The 21,528-nt window shown below is 42.3% G+C and overlaps 1 protein-coding gene across 8 annotated transcripts in view; it reads right to left on the bottom strand.

Annotated features, from left to right (window-relative positions):
- mgat5 (alpha-1,6-mannosylglycoprotein 6-beta-N-acetylglucosaminyltransferase) overlaps positions 1-21,528 on the bottom strand; it is a 65,640-nt gene that overhangs the window by 31,771 nt on the left and 12,341 nt on the right. For 6 of the 8 annotated variants that reach the window (XR_003833544.1, XR_003833547.1, XM_029450082.1 and 3 more), the window contains 4 exons: positions 18,344-18,508; positions 5,214-5,290; positions 3,495-3,584; positions 640-711 (listed from right to left, as the gene is read on the bottom strand). Coding sequence is in view for 6 of the 8 variants with exons in the window: in XM_029450082.1 (XP_029305942.1) it covers positions 640-711; positions 3,495-3,584; positions 5,214-5,290; positions 18,344-18,508 (404 nt within the window). In the remaining 2 variants the exon portion in view is untranslated. Of the gene's footprint in view, positions 1-639; positions 712-3,494; positions 3,585-5,213; positions 5,291-5,648; positions 5,747-17,345; positions 17,505-18,343; positions 18,509-21,528 lie in introns of those variants that run through there. The other 2 variants (XM_029450109.1, XM_029450101.1) reach the window with 2 other exon arrangements.

Below are 21,528 nucleotides of genomic sequence, written 5' to 3'. Positions count from 1 at the left end.
GATAGAAGATCATTATTCCAGATTTGTCCCAAGGTCCCGTCACTCTGGCTTTGGTCTACGAGAGTCCTTCATGCTATCCAGGCATGTTGACACTGTGGATCAGCCTCTGCCTGCGTGCTCATTTTAAAATATGATCAAACACACTGCAGGGTAAATTAGCTCTCACTTTACTGCCATTTTGGAACATTTATAAAACAAAAACTACACTCATATTAGTGCAAGTGTTTTTTTTTTTATATTAAATATCCCATTAAATGGCGTTGAGTGTCATTTTCTTCGGTGGTGTCAGGATGATGGAGTGGGACTTAACGTCAAGAGAGACTCGGTTTAAAAATGTATGCTAATGGAAACTCACTGTCAAGTGTGGAGTTGTCACACACACACACACACACACACAAGCCTCTTTGAATTAAACACACTCATGCCACTTGGACCACAACCGTGATGCTTGAAATGCGTCTGACATAATGGTGCTCTGTGTTTTTTCAGACTTACATTTTAGTAGTAGGAAGAGACCATTAGCTGTCTCAGTACGACGTCTTGCGATGAGAGCCCTCTCCAAAAAGCAGCTGATGTAGTTAAAGTGTCTTTTGTGTTTTTAGGTTACAGTTAAAAGAAGCTGTTTGCTGAGTTGCTCACCTGTCCCCTCCTGTCCATTTCTTCATTCAGGGTCTTTGTCCTCCAGGGCAGGCGAGGACACCAGTTCTCCACCTATCAAATCAAAAATACTGATTTTGTTTACCGGGGACAAACATTTGGACAACATTACAACATCTAAGACTACAGATGTAACTGAGTAGCACACACAGAGTTGGCAGCCATTGCTCTAAAAAAAGCCCACACATTTGCGTGCTTCCACTCGGCATCAACTTATAATGAAACCGTCAACGCCGGCTTCAGTGGTCTCCATGTTAACTTCCGACTGAATTGAGCACGAAGGCTCACAGTGTGAACGATGTGCTTTTAATATATCTTTTCATTTGCTGCAATATTCTTTTTATGTGTCACTAAAGCATTTTCATTGTCTGATGACGTCTCGCAGTGTCTTTCTCTCCCTCACCGTCTTGGCTACAGTCTCACTCTGCGTGTGTGTGTGTGTGTGTGTGTGTGTGTGTGTGTGTGGGTGTGTGTGTGTGTTCCGGATGTGATTTCCTATGACTGTACAGCGGCTGATGAACGGGATGCAAATCCTGAGTAAATATGCCCTACTGGCCTCGCGAAGCAAACAAGAAATGCCCGTACAAAACATTATCTGATGTATATTATTTGTCCCTCTTGTCCTCAACTTCTACTTCTCTGCCTCAGCGTTTCCTTCCTCTTGTATCAGACAGGATCGGTGTTTGACCACAGAGAGGAATATGTAGAAGTGGCGTGAGTGTGTTTTGCATTCCTCAGCAATGAGACTAGGAATTGCTCTGTGAACGCTACCAGGCAGAGACAAGGTGGTGTGTTTATTCTCCTTCTCAAACCACAACACACACTCACACACACACACAACGCGCTAGTTGAGCCCTGACCTTCTGCAGCTGACATCCATCATCTGCCCCCTCTGATTTGCCTCTTCGCAAGGTTAATGTGGTGGTCGACAAGTATGAATTATACATGGAAAGGGGAGTGTGTACTTGAGCGTGTATTTGTGTTTACAACAGGGAGGATGGAGAGACCGATCGCAGCGGATTCCAAAGGGAAATGCATGCAAGTTGTCACAGCAACCGTGCAATCACGTGACCAGGAGCGGAGGCTGTTAGATTAGCGGGATCGAGATTTACGTCTCTGCAGGTCTTTATAGCAAATGTGTTTCTGTTTGTATTCTGAAGAAAGAAAAGGTTTCCTCTGCTCCTAATGGATTCTGTCCATCTAACTTCTATTTCCACTACAAAGCTGGCCGGGCTTTCTGTGTGCCTTCTTACTTCACTGCAATGCTTTCAGTTCATATGCAATATTCAGAACTGGCTACTGACCTTTGCAGAGCTGAAGCCACGATTGAAATCGTACTTTTTCATAAAATAAAATAAAACACAGAGCAACAACCTCGATTCCCACTTGAATCAGCACTAATGAAACAACTTCTTAAGACGGACATTTCTTCCAGTAGAGAAAAGAGAGAGACACACTAAAGAATCAAAATCAAACAGAATGGGAATGAATCTACTGTATGAGACATTCTCTGGATCTGAGGATATGAGTGTCTAAAGAGAGTAAAACAGATTTGAAAGCAGCAGCTCATGAGTTTGGTATTCAGAGGGTGGAACGTGTAAAGGCAAAATCATTATCAGATTGAATTTTAGTTTGGTTTCAGGGATGAATGACTTTAATTAAATTTCACAACAAGATTAATTTTATCACTAGAAAATAAAATTCTGGCCATGTTGACTGGTCATGCAAAATGAAAAGTCTCAAAGTGTCCCCTTGAAGGAACACAAGCTTCTATATGTTAGTGCTTGTCAATAATGTACGACTGCTCCATTCCAGTCTGTCTGTCTTTTTCCTGTTTGCCAAGGAAATGCAGAGAGTAAGGCAGGGGAGCAAAGTCATTCCACGTCTTCCCTTAGAGGCAGAAAACTCATCTCTTTAAGAAGCGCCTTGCACCACCCCTCCTTCCCTCCCTTCCCACTGAATTATCTTCTCCTTCTCCCACACCGTCCTCTTCAACACACTCTAATTTGCTCTCATTAAAAATGAAATCCCCTCTACCTCTCTCTTTTGCTCTTATTTTTAGCGCTTCATTCTTCTGATCGTTCTCGGGTGGTGACAGAAATGTTGTCAGGGTTCTGAAATTACAGGGGGGGTTTTTTTTGGGTTGTCTCCTCTCCTATGTTGCAGCTTACTCTACTCTTGTACTGTAAGTTACTTATAATGACTAACAGGAGCTGAATTATTGAAATGTTAAATGCAAATGTTGCATCTTAGACTGAAGTTAAAGGATAAGTACAAAAAAGTGTTTGTATCAAAGCCAATACATCATCTTCCTCTGTAACATAGAGCTCCATTGTTGAACCCGTCAGCCAGGAAGCAGGCTGACGGGTTCCTTCATTTGTATTTGGAAATAGTCCCCAACAAATGCACCATTTCCTCTTGTTTGAGTAACATTAGCAAAGCTCCTTCAGGAATTTAAGAGCCTTTATTCATGTGACCCCAGACAGGGTTTGTTCTTTTCCGTTATGAATATCATCTAAAACATGATTTCAGTGTTTTGTATTCATTAACATGTTCTTCAGCGATGACATTTGAATAGAAATTTGACTCCTCTGTCAACAAAACACCCTAAAAACTCCAAATATTTAGTAGTTAGACCACGTAGCACTAAACATCCAATAATATAATAATCAATTTTACAATACATAAATGTTACAATCCATGTTGATGTTGATTCTATGTAAGAAGTGTGTTTTGATGCGTGGAAAAAGGTGGGAAATTACAGCCAAATTAGTATTTTTTGGGCACAAATACACAATTTTGACGATGAACACGATGCACGCACACACAGGGCTCACCTCGCTGAGGTAGATGAAGAAGGAGCAGGTGGATCCATCCACGCCGTAGTTGCCATAGCAGGAGTCTGAGCGCCACATCTCCTTCATCCACTGAAAAAGAGGAAAAGGGAAGATTAAATCTGAGCCCCACAGGCAGTCTCACCCAAATCACCACCCTCTGCCCACTGTAACTTTAATATCAGTAAAATATACGAGCCCACTGTGAGTTAACAGCAGCAAATCTATTTTACCAGCGGCTGTTAAGTAACTCCACTCTGTCATTCACAATGACAGCCAAACAACCGTCATTGAGAGCTTTTTTCTAATAATGGACACAAAAAATGTCATGTTGCAATTTACCAGCGACTGTGGTGTGTGGGCAGCTTGTGATGCTGAGAGAATACATAAGGCACAGTTGCAAAATCTATATCACAAGTCACCCATCTAGGCTGTTTTTGTGACTCAGGGGATGGAGAAGCAGGATTTTAGCTTAAAACTAACTCTGCTTTCAATCGTTGGGATCACAAAGAAGATCTGGGGTTTGAAAATAAAAGAGAGTATTTCCCTTTCAACCAATACATGTGTAAGTCATCCCGGGAACTGCCCATAGGCCAACAGGAAAAGAGGGAGGTTGTTCTAGGATGGCTTTCATGTGTGAATGTGTGGAAAAAAAGAAGGGAGAACATGCATCTTTAATCATTTTTCCAAAATACATAAGAATAAAACAAGAGTAGAGGAAGAAGGAGCAGCAGTATTTGGTAAAAATATTCCTCTATCTTCTGATTTGATCCCTAGCAGGCTGATTTCTGTGGCACTGTGGGGAATGACATGCGAAGTGGAAGAGCTGTTGAGCCAAGATGTGGACTGACAGCTATCCTGCTTAGTTCACAGGCTGGAGTTTATCATGCATGCTGACATACAGTAACCTAAGGGAGCGGCACACAGGGAGATATAAAATCCAGTTTTCAAAGCTGTTCACACAGAGGGGAGACCTGGCAGATGGGCATGAGGTGCTTGGATGGCGCGGGCATGAAGATTGTACGACATTTGTTTAAACAGCAGCCTAAGAGCTCTAAAAAGTGAGAAAATGGATTTGTCGGATGTGTGCAGATAGTAAAACTGCTTTGCAACAAGAGTTTAGTGGATTTTGATGCCTTTCTGAAATGTGAGCATTGTGTGTGTGTGTGTGCGTGTGTGTGTGTGTGTGTGTGTGTGTGTGTGTGTGTGTGTGTTTGGACCAGGCTTTGGCATCACATGGCGCCCAGTTGGAAATGCTGACAGTATCAGTGGAGGATTGGTACTGGCTGAGCAGATGGTGTGTATGATAGGGCCCTATCAGCTCCAGGGAGACCAGCACACACAGAAAAACAGAGACATTGGATTGTGCATACATCTGTGCGTGTGCGTGTTTTATTTGTGTGTATGCACCTGTGTCAGTGTGTGGGCTCGCCCTGAAACAGTGAAATAAAACCTGAAGTTTAATATTTCTCACATGGACTTTTATGGCGGTAAAATTAGATCATTGTTTATACTTGTGCTGTTTTCGGTCTGCTCTTCCCAGAAGAGCTTTTGTCGGTCAACAAAGTGTCGGCGTTTGATGCCATCTTTTCCGTTTATGTAGTCGGTATTACTGTAGGTGGTGCTCTTTTTTTCTTGCCACCTATTTACTTATCTGAAAATGACCTATTGGCAGGTATGAAAACAGACACAGAGAGTGAGGTGTTTGTAAGTGTGACTCACCGTGACCTTGCCCTCGCAGTGAGGGAAACCCTCCAAAGGCGGCAGCTCGCACTTCTCTTGGGCTCCGTTTAAGAGGTCTGGAGGAAGAAAGAGAAAAGGCAAATCAATAAGGTCAAATCAGTCAGCTGCTAAAAGCTTTCACTGTCTGTAGCTTCATAACTTATGATCCTCATATCAGACACGATGCAAACTTTAACATTTTAGAGACACACACTTCTAGTCTGCAGTTCACAATGCCTTTCCCCTACAGAGAGGAACACAAATCTGTGTTTCGACCCCTCTAGTTTTAAATATTGCAGTGAGTAATGGAGAAGGAGAAGGAGCTGTGATAGAAGGATAACATTAAATATCCAACACCATGTTTGGACTGAACAGCAATGTCTGATCAACAGCTCACTACCTTTCTTTAGACTAGAAAGAAACCCTCAAACATACTGAGTGGCTGCCTGCCAGAGTAGCTTGTACATAAGCAGCAAACTCTGCCATTCCCTGGACAGGATGTAGGGTCATTTGGCTGGTCCATGGTGTCAATTTCCCACTCAGCTCAATAGACGGGACAGTTTAGATGACATGGCATTTTAAAGCCGTTTTTGTAAAGGTGATAGCATCTGCTCGATGACTCATCTTTTTTTTTTTTGGCAAGGCTGTGATTGAACAGTTGGAACTTCATCACTTGTTTCCTCTTGTAAACAACATGGAGACGTACAAACACATGACACAGGATAGGAGAAGTAACCCAATATGCCCCCAAAGTGACAACCAACATGGTGAGGCTGCTGAGGATGTGTCACCAGGTGAAGTTGCTCTACGAGACATTGGTTCCAAAAACAACAAGGACATTATAACCTGTTCAGAATCCAGTTTAAAGAGTCATTAAATCTGACTTGAATCTTGCCAAGCTGCGAATTGAGGTGTGTGATCTTTTCTGTTAATGTGGGTAATATTCTTTTAAATATATTTGTGTCAGCAAACAGCTGAGAGCCCACAGTGTTGCAAACACAAGTTCGGAAACATTTAGGACAATTTGTTCAAAACTCTTTGCTTTCTGCATTAAACAGAACAGGGAGGGAATCACTCAGATATCTTGCTGCAGAGCTTTGAATATCCCAGGAAGCCAATATCACTGTAGGATTAACATTCATGGCTTGCACGCAGGCTTCCCTTCCCTATAATCACCTTTTTGATATCCCCATTCAGAGATGTTAACGTCATCGCCACTGACCTTTACAGCCAGAATATAAATAATGCATTAGGGTAGGCTGTGCGGTGAATAGATAAAAGCTTAGAAGCAAAACACCAGACTGCTGTAATGAGTTTGTGGGTGGTGTTATAGGCGGAGGAGGATGTGTGTGTTTATGGAGGTTTGTGTATGAAGCTAATCGGCGTCTCCAGCACTCGGTCAAGCTTCTGTCTGAGTGAGCAGAGGCTCCTTGTTCAAGATCATCGTTGATTTCAGTTTATTTACACCGGAAGCTGCTGCAGTAAACAGATATTCTTCTGGTGAACTTTACTTTATCTCTCCCTTCTCTCTGTGCTGCTCTAGATTAGTGTGATAAACATATTTATTTGACACTCTCTGGCTCGCTCCCTCAGCTGTGAGTATCAGGAAGAAGGAGATATAAAAGAAAGGGGATGACATGCAACAGTACCACAACTAAAAACATCACCAGTTAGATGCTACGTAAAGGTGGGGGGGGAAATCAAGATACTTCTCTTGAAATTGGCGAGTTTCTGCCGACCAATTATATTTATGCTAACAGGCTCAGTAAGTCAAAACTTCATAACCTTATACACACTTTGCTTTCATGCCATAATTTGCCGATTTTGAATCAGTAATAGTTTTGAATCGAATCGTTAAGACACTGAAAGATTCACAGCCCTAATGGAAAGCCACCAACACAAGGCTCATTTACTGCTTCAATCAATATCTCAGGAAGGAGAAGATCTGTAGGACTTTGAGTCTACGTGTGGTTGTTTCAGAGTCTGAGCCACAGTGCTACAATGCGAGAAAATGATCAACCTTAATGCTTTGAGTTAGCCAAACTGCAATACTGTTGTTATCTGGTAAGCATATCAAACGCTAGTGAACGCCTCCCCTAAGATGTTTTGTTACAAAATAAAATGCCACTGCATCATCTTGACATTTAAATATGGTGAGGCCTGTGTCTTCCTGTCAATAAACAATGGACAGCTGATACTGAGAGCTGTTAACAGCATGCATTTACATGATATCTGATATCTACATCTTTAAAAGTCAACTGAGATTACCCATTTGAAATGAGTAACAAAGAACAAGTGTTATTGCTCCATTAATTTTAAGTGGCACACCCCACACTCCTGGAGATTAATGTGTTTTTAATCCTAAATGGTTCAAAGAGGAAAGCGGTGAGAGGCCAGAGAGCCATTCCTGATGGATTCAGCCAGTCACAAGATGAACACAATAAAGGCTTCTTGTTGTTTCCACGGGCTGAGGATTGAAGTTTTGCTCTAGAGATGTCCCGAGCAGCGTTGCTGTAGTCCAACAACTCCGACAGATTGATACCTACTTTCTCCAACGGGTCGTGTTACATCAGTTTCAGTCTCATTTCATATCATATCAATAATTTAAGATTATAAACCTAACACTTTTTACCAGGACCTCCAGTGGATCAAGTAGCATGTGGATACAGCTGTTATTTCAATGTGTCATAACATCCCTTGGTACATCCCTTTCACAGTCAAATCCACGCACACATACTGTAGCTCCTTTTCTGAAATTCAAACCCTTAACTCATCGTCTATTGCCTTTGTGTCCTCAATCTCTTTGTGCTGAAAGTGACCTGAAAGAAACCTGACTCGTGATTTGTTGTTTGGTGAAGTGGCTGTCTCATGCAGCATGCAAGAAGTTCTCTCATCCTTCAGACGCCCAGTCAGTCCACCAAACAACCAGCCAGGCATCCTGTCATTCATTCTGTCATTCAGCCAGCGAGTGACAAAGCCACCAGGCAAATCTTCTTCTAGCTTTAATCAAGCAGAAGAAGCTACTGCCAAGGAGCGACTAAATATAGCTCCCTTCATAATCAAACACAGCAGAGGTGGCGCCGTTTCAAAGTTCCTAGTTGTTCACCTCGACCTAAACAAGGACGGATATCAATCCAACCCTTTATCTTCCTTTTCCACTTCGTATGCATTCACATTCAATTTGGACAAAGTGTCCTATAACTAGCTGCTATGCATTAAGACGAGGAAGACGTGGCTGAAGTAACACACCCTGGCAGAGCGTCACAGAGACTTTACTGACCAGGACAATTCACTGGTCTTGATGTTATTGAGGATTATTGTCATAAGAAATATCAGGGGTTCACGGTTTTCATGATTATTAATCAAGGAATTAAATTAAATTGAACTATTATATATAAGAAAGAGAGTTAAAAAGTAAAAATTAACATAAACTGTAAACTGTAGATTTGTCCCTTTGACATTTTTACATCTTTTGTTCTCAACACTTCAGGTAAGTGGTACGACTTTCACACACAAAACAAACACACACACACACACACACACACACACACACACACACGTTATGTGAGTCGCGAGAGACTTCACTTCACACATAAACAACGTGACTGCCAAGTTTTGTTTTGACAGGGCAACATTGCAATAATTAAGCCACCATAAATGATTGACAGGTTAAGAGAAACTGTGAGGTTTTGTAAACGTAGGAATGGCAACACCGATTAATCTCGGCATCTCTTTTCGCAGGTACACCTTCAGCACACCGAAAAAAGCTCCACATTTCATTCAGACAGTGACAATGAATAGGGGTGGGAGGTGTGACTGATACGCTTAAGTGAGGCGCATAAGTGAGGAGATAAGAGAAGCACCAAGCAACACCTCTGTTGTGCAAACACAACACAAACGGTACATTGAAATAAAACAACAAACTTTCTTTGAATATTATTATTAACAACAGTTCAAAAAGCACACGTTAATTTGTATAAGTTAAAAACCCCACCATGGCAAAATGATATAGATAAAAGTAACAACAATGGCGGTAAAAGACGCATTATGAAACTGTACAGAGAGCTGGAGGAAGAAAACAGATGAGATCATTCAAAGAGCATCTCACAGTCGTCACCATTAGCCAGTTCCCAGCACACAGTGTTGGTCATTCGATCGCTCTTAAGTATAGTATAATCTCTGAACAATAAGTGATATTACACACAAGGCTATTTACCGTTCTCCCTTCCCTGTGTGTGTGTCCAAGTCCATGAGGTAATGTGAAATTTGACAACTCCAGGAGTTGGATTGAGGACATCTGGTTTATGTTATTCTTGCTCTTGTGTTCTTCTCTCGCTCTCTTTTCCCGCCCATCTCTCTCACTCTCATTGATTTGATTTTCAGGCACACTACACTAAAACCCTTCGCTCAAATAACAGGACATCGGCCAAGAACCAGCGCCAATGACTCAGTTTAGTCAGTGGATACAAAATAAGTGTGAACCTGACTAAATCTTTTGGCGTTTTCATAACAAAAACACTTCAGCAATGAATACACGTGATTCAAAGATGCACTTTGCAAGAAGAAGCAGAGGTATCAGTGTGTGAATCTCTGCAGCAGCTCATCAATTAGACATTAGACAGGCTGGCTGATGAACGCTGCATCAACAGCTGTGCAGGTGGAGAGGAGTCCAACAATCCTGCATAACATGTATCAAGTTATCAGCTTTTCCTATCCAGCCATGTGAACACATGAAGTATTATTTTCCAGAGTGACATTTAGGTGCTTTTTTTCTTACATAATCAAACTATTATGAATAAAACAAGTTAAAAGCTAGTTTGTTCCTGTTAACAGAGCAGAAAGGAAAAGACAGACAGTCTCGATTGCATTGCTAATATTTCCTATGACTACAGTATAAGTATAATGTCCCAATGTAGTCAGTGAGTTACACTGTGTAGCCTCCATTTGTTTATATTTTGGCAACATTAAAAGAATGCAGAATTAAGTATCAGCACTTCCTGTTAACAGAGTACCCGCAGATGTACAGACAACTATTACTGGATTAGTTTGATACTGAAGAAAACTTGAAAACATGGTGATTCTCAGGCAAGTTTAGTTTAGAAATATATTTTATTATGATTTCCAAGCCTCGTAGTTTAAGAAACTGAACCGGCTTTGGAACAGGTACTGTACACCGGAGCAGAAGAGGAAGAGGAAATTGACATGTGGCCAAATGTAAGCTGAGTCTTAATCAACAAACAATACACAACACCAACTCTCATACTACATAGGTTTCACTGTACACGTCAGATGAAGCACTCATCTAGGCCCCTGAAGGCACACACCAGTCAAAGGGTGCTTCCCAGTGTGAGGGGCACGTGTTTGGAGCTGGTCAAAACACAAGTCTCACATGCTCCGGTCCACAAAAGTGTTCTACAGTGAAATCCTTGAGGCAAAAAAACAAATCCAGATTTCCTCATGTAACCCCGCTCTCTAGCCTACGTCGAGTTTCCTCTTTCTCTCCCTTCCTCTTCTGCAAAAGAGCACAGCGTCTGGCTGTAATCAATCCCTCTTTTGTTCCCGGGCAATCTGATCGGCCCAATGTTCTCTCTGAAAATATCCAAGAGGAAGATTCAGATTTTGCACCAAGAGTGGCGCAAGGACAAGAGGCAGCCAGAAAACCTTGCTTAGCTCTAATCTCTGCAGAGCTTTGACTAATGTTCCGCTGTTGATTTGGACAAAAGGTGGAAATCTTAGCCGTGGGACACACTGGTCTCTGTTGTTGTTGTGATAGGAGGGACTTTAAATGAAACCGAGAACTGTCTGCATCTTTTCTGAAGTAAAAACGGCCACATAGAAGGTTTCGTAGAGATGTTCCATTTCCTCTGAAAGGCTTAAATTAAGAAAACATTTTCGGTCCGCTGCCAGACATATGCATTTCCTGTAAACAGTGAAGTGACTAAATGTTCAGCGTGCTTAAGTTTAACTCACCGACACCGCAGTGGTGTGTTGTCATCAGAGAAGCAGCTTGAGAGCCAGAACTGCATAATGCAGAAGCAAAAGAATTATCTCGCTATCAGTTTTTAGCTCCCTGTACAGTGTGCATCCTACTCTCAGTTTAAGTGTGCCTGCATCTGCTGCTCTATCCTAGGATTTGGATCATGCCTGCAGAACAATTAGCTGAATGAATGTACGATGAGGCTGTTTGTGTATATTATGTGCACATGTGGATTTTAAAAAAATGCCTGGGGAAACAGCTGATATTTGGTAGAAGGAGGCAATGCAGATTATATTCCTACAGGACTGTGGCTTTAACCAGCACGACAAAACAATGCTGGCATGAAAGAGGAGGAGACAATGGAGGAAAGACGATGCCTAGGGAGATGGAGTGCAGCACAGAAACAGAAGCAGAGCGCAAGGAGAGAGGGCAATAATAAAGGGAGAACGCGGGAAAGAATAGTATATATTCTTTTTTTCTTTGCTTTTGGCAATACTGTGGATTTAAATTCTTTGCACCAGTGAAACAAACCCTACTTTCCATGCCCGAAAACCCCCCCTGAAACTGCATCTCTGAAATTCCCTAAACAGTGGAGAGCCTGCAAAACAGTCACTGAATTGAACTAAGGGAGGGGAAACAAAAGTGAAAAGTGGGGTGCACGTGTCCCAGCCAATGGTGTGTTAGACTCAGATGTTCTTCCCATCCCACCCCTTCTTCCTCAAGCAGCAGCAACCTCAAGAGGGACGAGCCTGCCTGTAGGGAAAGGAGCGCATAGAGAGATGTGTTTGTGTGGATGAAGGGGGGTGTGTGTCTGTCTGTCTGTCTATCTATCTATCTATCTATCTATCTATCTATCTATCTATCTATCTATCTATCTATCTATCTATCTATCTATCTATCTATATGTGTGTGTGTGTGTGTGTGTGTGTGTGTGCGCGTTTTCCAGGAGTGGCTTCAACTGACTTCTGATTTGACTTTTTCAAATTGATTTACAGATGATTAGCAAAAAGCTTTCATGTATTTCCTGTTGTGCTACAGCCAGCGGTTACCCTTTGCTTCAGTGGAAAACACTGCAGTGTCAAAGCTGACAATCTACTCAGTCCAATGATAGACTAAACAGATCCCTTCAGAAGTCCCTCCCTTAAAAAGACAGAAGGGAAATGAATCTGGAGCCGAAGTCACTTTTTACTGACGACCACCTCTGGAAGAATCAGCATTAGAGCTCCTGAATAATTAATTCTAGGGAAATAAATTACTTTTCAAATTTGACATATGCCATGGTGGGAGGCACTTCTTTTAATTTGAAAAGTGCTCTTCCACCAGACTCTCCTTGGAACAGACAATGACAATGTTTATTTAATATTTTAAAGGTCCCATAGACGTGTGCATTACGGATGGGCTTAAGTTGCTGCTCGGGCTCCAAGGGGATGTCTTTAAATGTCTTGTTTTGTCAGTTCAAAACCCAAAGACATTCAGTTAAATATGATATAAAAAAGAGAAAAGCAGGAAAATCTCCACATTTGAACAGCATTTTCTGTTGCACTAGCTCTTGCTCTACAATACAAAACATTAGAAATACTCAGACAAGTACGGAAACCTAGTTAAAGACATTAAACAATTGAACTGTGACTGACTACTTAAATCCAAGTGAGTCTGCTCAGTGTCCAACAGCGGCTGTAATCACACTGGTATCTCTGGTATGAACTAACTGTATGAAGGAGGGAGCTGCTGGAAATACTGAGGATTCTCAGTATACCGTATCTTCCGCACTATAGAGCGCACTGGATTATAAGGCGCACTGTCAATGAATGGTCTATTTTCGATCTGTTTTCATATATAAAGCGCACCGGACTATAAGGCGCATTAAGCGAAACAAAACAGTCAGATAAGTCAGTCAGTCAAACTTTATTAAACGTGTTCACAATAACTCAACATTGTTCAAACGTTAATGAGCGTATTCACAATAACTCCCAACCTTGTTCAGTTGTAACACGTAAAAAAAACAGTCTGATACCGCCAAATCAAACGTCATCTTCTTGCTTCCTCCACTTCCGTACCATTGATTTATTAATGTTGAATTCTCTCTATTCCCATGTTCTACTGCGTGACTGATAGCCTTGAGTTTGAAGTCCGCGTCGTAAGCGTGTCTCTTGACAGGTGCCATTTTGGGGTCCTTATACACACACACTGTAATATTATGGTGAAGCACAGTATGTATTACTCCGCGACGCTCCTGACTACGGTAGCCGTAATGCTGCAAGCGGTGCGTGTTATGCAAGTACAGCGCGTATCCCTATGCGTAGCTAGACAGTTAGCTAACATGCAAAAGTCCTCCAATAAAGATGCAAGGTTTGCTTTCTTGACTTTACTGTTCTTATTTTACTTCGTAAAAAGACAAATAGTTTCCAAGGCTCAAGCATCACAGACACAAACACAGTTTTTTAGCGTCTCTGCTCCACGTGTTGATCTCGCAGCTCCGTAAACAAAGATCCTCGCAAAGCAGAAGCGCTCACTCTGACACGCCCCCAGCAAACCAACAAACCAAGGAGTGCTCACTCTGAGTCAAAAAACATGTCCCAACTCTATAAACATAGAAATAGGCAGCACAGTGCGGCTTTGTAGTTTACAAAAGTCGTACTAAAACATTTTGACAGAGCGCCGTACACAAAATCGCTTCGAGATCAGTAAACACAACCAGAATTAATCCATATATAAAGCGCTCCGGATTATAAGGCGCACTGTCGCTTTTTGAGAAAATTAAAGGCTTTTAAGTGCGCCTTATAGTGCGGAAAATACGGTACCTTCCCGTCTACATGAAAAACAAAAGAGCATAACATGGCTATGGAGTAATATTTAAAATATGTTGTATATATTTAAATTATCGTGCCAACATTTTTTGGAGGTTTGAGGACATTTTCTATTATATTTGACTTCCAGGAGATGTGTAAGGAGTGCGCTTTAAGCATCAACATGTGAAAGAAGGAGCGCACCACATACACCAAGATAACTGTGTCGATCCCACGAGCTGTCAACAACGCCTCAGGAAGCATTCCCAGGCTCTAACGCAGTGACAGGCAGCAAAGCTAACGAAAGCAAAGCAGCTTCTTGCTGTTTGTTTACAACACTGCTATAAGAAGATCTGATGCACTCCATATGGGAGGGATCTCTCGAGACCTGCAAAAGAGAGATGCATACAAGACACAGGCACTTTTTAACAGTTGTGTGTATGCGGCTTGCTTTTCCGCAAAGGATACGCAAATTAAAACATCACATACACACACTGTAACAATCGCAGTGGAAGAGCCTGTCTGTGCGTGTTGTCTCTCGGTCTGGAGAGGCTCGGTCCTCTCTACACGGTCCCGTCAAGAGGAGCTGAGAAACACTGCCTCTCCACATCAAAGGCATCATGATTCAGGTCTGGTCGCTCCCATTTCTGTATCACTCTAAGTTTTAACTCACTTAAAATTATATGATTACCGATGATTATGATTATTAGTGGCGAAGTCCACCCTTCTCTTCACACACACAAGGGACTAACAGTAAACAGTGAGGGAATTAATTAGATAACATTTCCTGTTTACAGTCATTACACTGTATCAAGTGACCTCTAATGCAAATCACCCAGGACAGGAAAAAAGATCTCTAATGAACTTTTTCCTTCAAGAACTTGGTGTATTTGCAGTAGTGTGTTGCTGCAGCCTGCAGTACAGAAACTTCATGGTGAACAGAGGAGAAAATACAATAATACAAAGTATAAATCATCGCCGCTGCAAAACTAATGATTTCGGCTTTCAATTTTGCTGCTTTGGAATTCAAATTGTAGGGTGCTGAATGTCAGGATTCATGTGAGTGTTTGAAATTGTGTGGGAGTGGACAGAATCTCTCAGCAGCGTATTTGCACTGAGTGGGTTTGTGTACTTTATTAGTATTGATCTATAGATCGAGGAAGTAAACAGGCCTCTGAGAACATAATAGAGACCACAGATTCTGCCCTAACTCTAAGAGAGTCCCACAAGATGTTTCCAGTATTAAAACAGAAGTTGTATTTGATTCCTTGAGAAGCATCCTTGAGTGTAACACTGAAATATTTCGGCTCTCCTTGGATACTGTAAAAGACATCAGCTGAGTGTTTAAAAGGGGGAACTAAAGTGCAGGTATGAATGAAATCATGAGGTAACAAGGACACGTGAAATCGCCAGCAGAAACCCTGTCCTCGTCTCTATCCTTTGTTGACAAGGAGACCTTGGATCTCATCTTTCACTGTGTATGTGAAACAGAGATGCAAGCGGATCAATAGCTAAAGAGACAAAGCAGCGAAGATGCCCGGAGCTGTAAAAGCACAGGTCTCGATCTCCCGAAAAAGCAAAACTGTGTCACAAAGACAGCAGGACGCTACAAATCAGCCAAATGTCACTGGCAGGGTGGCTGAGCTGTAAAAGGACATTGAGAACTTTAAACACTGGGGTGGAGGAATATATCGTAGAGAGAACAAAACGGACAACGAGGGTCGGTAATTTGGCTGCAAAGCCCCACCTGACCATTTATTACATCTTTCTCCACGCCTGGGTGTGTGTGTGTGTGTGTGTGTGTGTAGGAAGAGATTACATTACGCCATGGCCGGCTCCCACATGAAACACTGCTGGGGAGGTTGATTAGCCACATCAGCGAGACATGGCAAGACAAGGCGTCACAGACTGCTGTTGGACCGAGCCTCATCTGCCTCCTGCTAAGTAGCAACCGAGGCCAGATCGACTTGTTTTGATCCTATAAGGGGCTTCGGTGCCTGTTGTCCTTGGCTAAACGCAACAGCAAACAAGGCCGAAGCTATTCCTGAGCATAGACAGAGCTTGCATTGCAGCAAATAAAAGCGTCAATGTCGTTTTTATAGCACACACACACACACACACACACACACACACACACACACACACACACACACACACACACACACACACACACACACACACACACACACACACACACACACACACACACACACACACACACACACACACACACACACACACACACACAATGGAATGTGACTGTAAGCAATACGAGCGGGCCACATTTCTGTGGGATGACTTACACAAGGAAGACGCTGTGGTCCACAATGTGTACCCAGCTGGTAGATCACAACTGCAGCAGTAAGAAGCAAAAGGGAAAGTTGGACTTGCAGTAGCTGCTACATTGATCACACGTCACGAGGCTCAGAAGGAAGTTTTGTTGAGGAGTTTGTGATGAAATGATTAACTAGACTGTAATACGACGTTAACAATCTTAGGATATTAAATGCATGTTTTAAAATATATACAGTTGTTTGAAGAAGGCATTTTCACAGCAATATAGAAAGGTAATTAAGACCTGTTTAACTTCCCTAACACTAGCTGTAAGCCGCTTTTAATACATAATTACAACTATAAATGCCAATAGCCACTATAGATGACAATTATATAGTAAAAGGATGGCATTTAGTTTTTGGTGGTTAACAATGACTTCGGGGCGGGTGAAATTATTTTTCTGTACGGTGGTGAAAAGATTAGTCTCGACACTTGTATACGATAAATTATCCAATCCGTGACTCAAAACCAGGATACAATCCGAACCGTGAGTTTTGTGATCTGTTGCAGCCTAATTCCCAGGGCTGCTGCTCAGCTCCATCTTGATAGAGGTCTCTCTGAAAGCCAGGCGTGGCTGTCCAGATTCTTATCTGTGTAATTGCCTTGCAGTTAGGGAGGAGCACTGGAGGAGTTGGCAGTAGCACTGCTTGCCACCCACTCCAAGACAGGAGACATGCTCCAATGGAGTGGTGGGCCCTTTAGGTTTGTTGCCAAGAGAGATGTAGTTGCCGCTTTGTCAGGTTGACCTGCATTCAGCATCCAAATGTTGTCTCTCAAGGGTACTGCTGGAGGTTTTAAGTGAACACTGCAGGTTTATTGATATGTGTCACAGGTCCAGGTACAATCTCTCCACAACCATAGATGAAGCCAAGTCTGTCTCAACAATGGTGTGAGATTAGTGTCTCCTCTCTAGTGTCCACAATGGCCGGATTAAGACCAGACAGAAAACCAACTGCCTGAAGAGACGGCGTGTGCACTTGTACAGGAGGCTCGGCTGCCAAAATCACTTTCTACAATTAGAGTCTAACTATTTACCCATTTGATTGTTCTATTGTTGCCAATCACCGTTTCCAAGGTGACATCTTCAGATATCTTCTTTTATTCGATGAAAACTCCAAAGGCCAAATATATTCAGTTCACATAGACACTGAACAAGATGTTGCACACTGCGAAAGGATGTGGATGTGGTTTGCCCTTAACATGAAAAGCATTTGAAAACACAGAAAGGAGGAAGTCAGATTTCCATCACGACAGTCGTCTATGACATCAATTGTCTTGATAAATATAACTTTCACATGCTCATGTCAGGCAGCATCAACATTTGATAAAGGTTGGCAGTGCAGCCGCTGTCATTAAGATTAAATCTATTCAAATGTGACTTTGTACAACTCAATCAGTGCAATCCAATTCTGCATATATTGCCTCAGAGCCCAGATTCCACATTCCTACTGTTTAATGCTGCGCAAACAACTGAGAGCAGGTCCCAGGATCCCAGAAAAACCAACACCTCGCTCTCTCTACTGGGCTGAATTCATCATCTGAAAGCTGGCAGGAAAATCAATGAAAACTAATAAAAGGGTCATGCAGCGTGAACGGAGGCCGTATTTGAATTATGTCCAAGGATGCGGTCTGGTCTTATAAAGTGCCTGGTGTGCACTGTGCAGTGCTGGCAGAGGTGAGCTGGTTGTATGCCTCGGCAATGTTTTTCACTATGGGAAAACGAGGGTCATAGAAAACAGCCACGATCAGCTTATCCTCATTTCTTTAATTGGTCTCAGCTACTATATGTTTACAACGCACTTTAATAAAGAACAGGGTTTCTTTGGATGGGGAAACTGTATAAAAGCTGCCCATACATGAGTCACAGTTAATGCGAAGAATGACTTTCTGAAGCCAACTTATTCTGATAGGATGAGTAAATCTGGCCAGATTTCGCCCTCTATGGAAAACTTAATACAAATCTCCTTTCAGCTTTCCTTCTGTAGCTACCTCACCACAACATACACACAGACTTTTCAAAATGCAATACACACCTGCCACGTTGACCTTTTCTGAGTTTGTGGCGCTGGGTGTGATAGTGCTGGTGCCGTTGGTCAGGTTGCCCCCCGTGCCGTTGTAGATGTTTTCCACTTTGGACTCTAGCTTGCCCAGCCTAAGCATGATGTTATCCAGCAGCACTGCAAGGGTCTTCTTCAAATCTGCAAGTAAGAATGTTAATTAGATTATTGCTGAAAAAGGGAATAAATAAAACTCGTCATGTGCTTTAGGGTTCATTATTTAACTGTGGATAGGAGAGTAAAATAAGAGGCAGAGATGTGTCTACATCAATAAAGAATCACAGATCTGACCCAAATTCTGCATGAAATTCACAGGGGGAAAAATCAATACGGCTGAAAGCCCAAGTCACATACCTCAACATATCCAACCACAAGATATCCACACAGAAAGAAATGTCTGCTCAACACTCAGACTCATTTAAGCAGGCGCTGACAGGGACGTTTTCGAAAGGAGCATTCAACATCAGGAAAGTAATGCCAGCATTAGCAGCTACTTCCAACTGGCCCCTGGCTGCTCCCAGTTGAAGGTCCATCTGTATCTGACTTTTCATCTCCCACTACTACATATCTTTGGATTTCAGGCAGTCAGCTTGAGGCTTATTTAAATGTAAAACTTGTGCCGCAGCGACTTTGCCAGTGACCTTGTTGTTTAATTTGGGTCTTTGCATTTCTGTGCCTGAGGGCATCTTTTCTTTCCATGGGCATTTATCTGCATAGGACACAGCTAACAGTAATCAGCCGGATGGGGCATACATTCAAAATGTTATGGCGTGGCATTTTCTTTGGCCATATTTCTGGTGGTATTTGTCTGATACTGTAACCGGCAGCAATTGTAATGACATTTGCAGAGAAAGGTTACGTTGTTTTGAGTTGATGTAACTGCTGCATACAGTACAACAAGCATTAGTCTGCAGCAAAGAGCTCTGTCATAATCATCAAACTCATAGTATGTTATATCATCGGTGCATTGGCTTTATACGAGCGCCAAAGTGATCCAGAGTGCTTTCATCAGATGATGATAATTGCAGCTTGTCTATCACATAGAAGCGCCACATTTTCCCTCGCCGTGATGCATTTGACACGCCAGTTTTCATCACGTCACAGAGATTGGCAAGGGCACAACGAGGCCTGGCAGAGCACACCAGCCTGATTCATGTGAAGAGAAACGCCAGGGCATTTGTCTGATTTGGACGAGCAGAAGCACTGAGAGCAGCGCAGTGAGACTGGGAAGAAACCAAACGGAAAGCTTTGGAGCGTCGGCCTTGCCAAGCTATTGGGCTGAACATAATTAGAAAGAAGGGGTGAGCCCAGAGTTAATGCCCCCCTCTGTTTACCTCTGGCACATAGGTCTGTGCCCACTGACTTCAGGCTGTACATCAGAGAGATTCACCAGGCCTGCTTATTATCTTAGCTAATGCTTTACGATAGGAAAGAATAATTGGCTTCATTTCTTTCAATGCATTTACAATCAGGAGCAGCCGTGTGGATAGAAATAAGAACACAAAGGAGGATCCACATTGAATCTCAAGCAGGAAGCAATATACGAACAAATGTACTCTTTTTGTTAGTACCCATTGATTTCTGGGACTCACCAATGTTTACTCGTGGTGGTTGAGAGCACTCTTACCAAGATAAGAAAGAAACATTTGGTTTTCACAGTCCACAAATTGTTTGTCCAACATAAACATAAGTTTGAAATGTACGGAAATGTAAGGAATGCATTATTACATTTGTGGGTTAAAGAAATACTATTGGTCCATCGATCCCAGTTAAGACTATATAAACCTTTGGCGGAGGATAATGCGTGCGTTCAGCTTCTGAAGCTTTCATACTGCACTTAGATGCGATTTGATTTTCCTGTTATGCCAGTATGACGTTCTGGAAAGGTTTATTTTAATACCACTGAAGTTCTTCTTACAGCCTGTTTTCGATGGTCTTTATATAGTGTTTATTGGGCATTGCCTATGCTAACAATAAACATTCGGCCGCAAGCCTCCAAATTATGAGCAAGTAGAAAACTGGTTTCAGAATAATTAAATGAGAGGCTTTCAGTTAGAGAGCTTCATTAGCCAGTGTGTTAGAAAAGCATCCATGGCACTATGAATAATGCTTCAGCCTTATCCTGTACACTAACACTGCTGCCAGGTTACCAGATGAGTAATAGCATGCCAAGGGACACATTTCTGCCCGTCTCAATATTTCTTAGCGAGGTGATACAGTTGGAAAACAAGTCCTGGAGCCGTAAACACACTGAATTTCCCTTTGCTTTTAGTAATAGTGTCATATAAGATAATAATCTGGATGCACAATGACCAGGGGTTTTTCATTAAGCCCATGAGCATTAAAAAGAAGTGATTACATGGGAACATAAACCCAAGGCATTCATCAGAGATTTCTATTATTTATTGTCTCCTGTTTCATTCCAGTCCTTTCTGACGTCTTACAACAAAGAGCAGAAGGAGCACCTTCCACTGTAGAGAGGTCGGAGAGGATTAGACCAGCAATATCATCTAACACCACACCCAGTCCTCGCTCAGCAGCTTCATTCTCCTGGATTCTGAGATTGGCCCGGTCAAGCAGAGCAAGGCAGAGACTACAACTGTGGCATGTGTCCACGGCGCAAAATAAATCCACAGTAGCTGCGGAACTGTGCGGTAACAATACACAGTATCAGCAAGTGGCCCGACACAGCTGACTGCACGGCCCAGTGTCAAAGGTGGAAAGGGAGAGATCATATATTTGTCAAGTGTCATAATTTCTACAAGCCACAGACACAAAAAAAATGCAATTCGATGTTGGGACTTGATCTGAAACAGATCACCCTGAACCGGGGTACAACATTAGCACCATTTGTCCAGTGGACACAATGTTTATTTTGCACACTAACCTGAACCCATCATAAGATATCATAAGATAAGATATTTGACTGAAAGAATTGGAAATAAAGTGGTAACAGAATGCCCAACTAAAAATAAAGACTGCCTGCTGCTCTGACACATTCACGTCATGCTTGTCAACAGGTGTGTTTCTTACAATCAGCCACGGATAGAAGGTGTCGTATTCTGTACAGATTGTAAAGCCCCTTGAGGCAAATTTGTGATATTGGGCTGTATAAATAAAACTGATTTGACTTGTCAAATGGGCTTTCAGGGGACACAATA

Source organism: Cottoperca gobio, chromosome 2, assembly GCF_900634415.1.
Source record: "Cottoperca gobio chromosome 2, fCotGob3.1, whole genome shotgun sequence".
In the NCBI taxonomy this organism is placed as follows: Eukaryota; Metazoa; Chordata; class Actinopteri; order Perciformes; family Bovichtidae; genus Cottoperca; species Cottoperca gobio.
This window is presented reverse-complemented; position numbering and strand designations above follow the sequence as displayed.